Raw genomic sequence first — 1,429 nt, 5'->3', positions numbered from 1 at the left:
CTTAAAGGAAGACAGTGCCCTTGGGGGACTTCTAGAAGGCAAAGAAGTTTTAACTTAGTTCGCATATATTGTTTTCTTAACAAAGGAAGACTTTTCTTTAGTAGAATTCAGTGAAATCATGAAAGCCTGAAAAGAGGGAACATCATTTGAAACATTATTACTATCTTCAAGGACAAGAGAAAACTTTGAAGGTTCTCATCACCTTGAAGTGGCTTTTATTTCTTAATAAGAAAGGTTCTTGACATCACCCTCTTGAAGGCCCCCTTCATATCTTTATTTCTAAGGCTGTAGATGAGGGGGTTCAACATGGGGGTGATGATCCCATAGAAGAGAGAAACCATCTTTCCCCAGTCCTTTGAGGTGGATGAAGGTGGTTGTAGATACATATAGATGACTGTTCCAAAAAAGAGGGACACCACAACCATGTGAGACCCACATGTTCCAAAAGCTTTCCGCCTGCCTTCTGAGGACCTGATTTTCAGCACTGCTTGAGCTATGAAGCCATAGGAGATCAGGATCAATGTCACTGGAATTAGCAGAATTAATACACTGCAGAAAAAGAGCTCAGCCTCTATAGGCTTTGTGTCAGCACATGACAACTTGAGAAGGGCAGGAACCTCACAGAAGAAGTGGTCCACTTCCCGATGACCACAGCGTGGCATGTTCAGTGTCAGGCAAGACTGCAACACTGAGAGGCTGAATCCAGTGAGCCATGAGAAGGCAGCCATCCTTAAGCAGAACCAGCGGTTCATGATGATTACATAGTGGAGTGGTCTGCAGATTGCCACAAATCTGTCAAAGGACATAACAGCCAAGAGGAGACATTCTGTGGCCCCCAGGGCCAGGAAGATGATAAGCTGGGCCACACAGCCACTGTAGCTGATGGTGTTTTTGTTGAGACAAATATTTGCTAACATATGAGGGACTGTGCTTGTGGTATAACAGAGATCCAAGATGGAGAGATTAGCGAGAAAGAAATACATGGGTGTGTGAAGTTTGGGATCCAGAATGCTCACAACCATGATGGACACATTGCCAAAGATTGTGAATGTGTATGATATTAACAAAACCACCAAGAGGGGCATTTGTAGCCAGGGACTATCTGAGAAGCCAAGTAGTATAAACCCTTTTGAGGAACTGTCATTTGCCCAATTCATGATGACTCACTTATTTTTTTTGTTCCTAAAAAAAATATAAGGATAAAGCAGTAAATACATATTATTGATTACTAACTGGATCTGAATTGAGTTATAACAATTGACTTCATACCAAATATAATATATAATTAATTAATGAAGACTTTGTGAAGAATATAGTTATTTTAAAACGAGTTATCAATATTCATTATTTCTTATGAAAAACAGTAACCCACATTCAGCTGAAAAATATTGTATTAGACTTTCCTGAATTCCCTTATAAATTTAGATAT

General features: G+C 39.7%; 1 protein-coding gene across 1 annotated transcript; it reads right to left on the bottom strand.

Moving 5' to 3' along the window:
• Positions 1-215: 215 nt before the first annotated feature.
• LOC113200108 (putative olfactory receptor 2B3) lies at positions 216-1,157 on the bottom strand. Its single transcript, XM_026413390.2, has one exon. The coding sequence runs from the start codon at positions 1,155-1,157 to the stop codon at positions 216-218; it is 942 nt and encodes a 313-aa protein (XP_026269175.1).
• Between the last annotated feature and the right edge of the window lie 272 nt (positions 1,158-1,429).

The sequence above is a fragment of the Urocitellus parryii genome, chromosome 8, assembly GCF_045843805.1.
Source record: "Urocitellus parryii isolate mUroPar1 chromosome 8, mUroPar1.hap1, whole genome shotgun sequence".
NCBI lineage: Eukaryota > Metazoa > Chordata > Mammalia > Rodentia > Sciuridae > Urocitellus > Urocitellus parryii.
Note: the sequence above shows the minus strand (reverse complement) of the source record. Positions and strands in the feature narration are given on the sequence as shown.

Bases quoted from the DNA above. Each gene is read 5' to 3' on its own strand.
- LOC113200108 (XM_026413390.2), bottom strand. From the start codon at position 1,157: ATGAATTGGGCAAATGACAGTTCCTCAAAAGGGTTTATACTACTTGGC.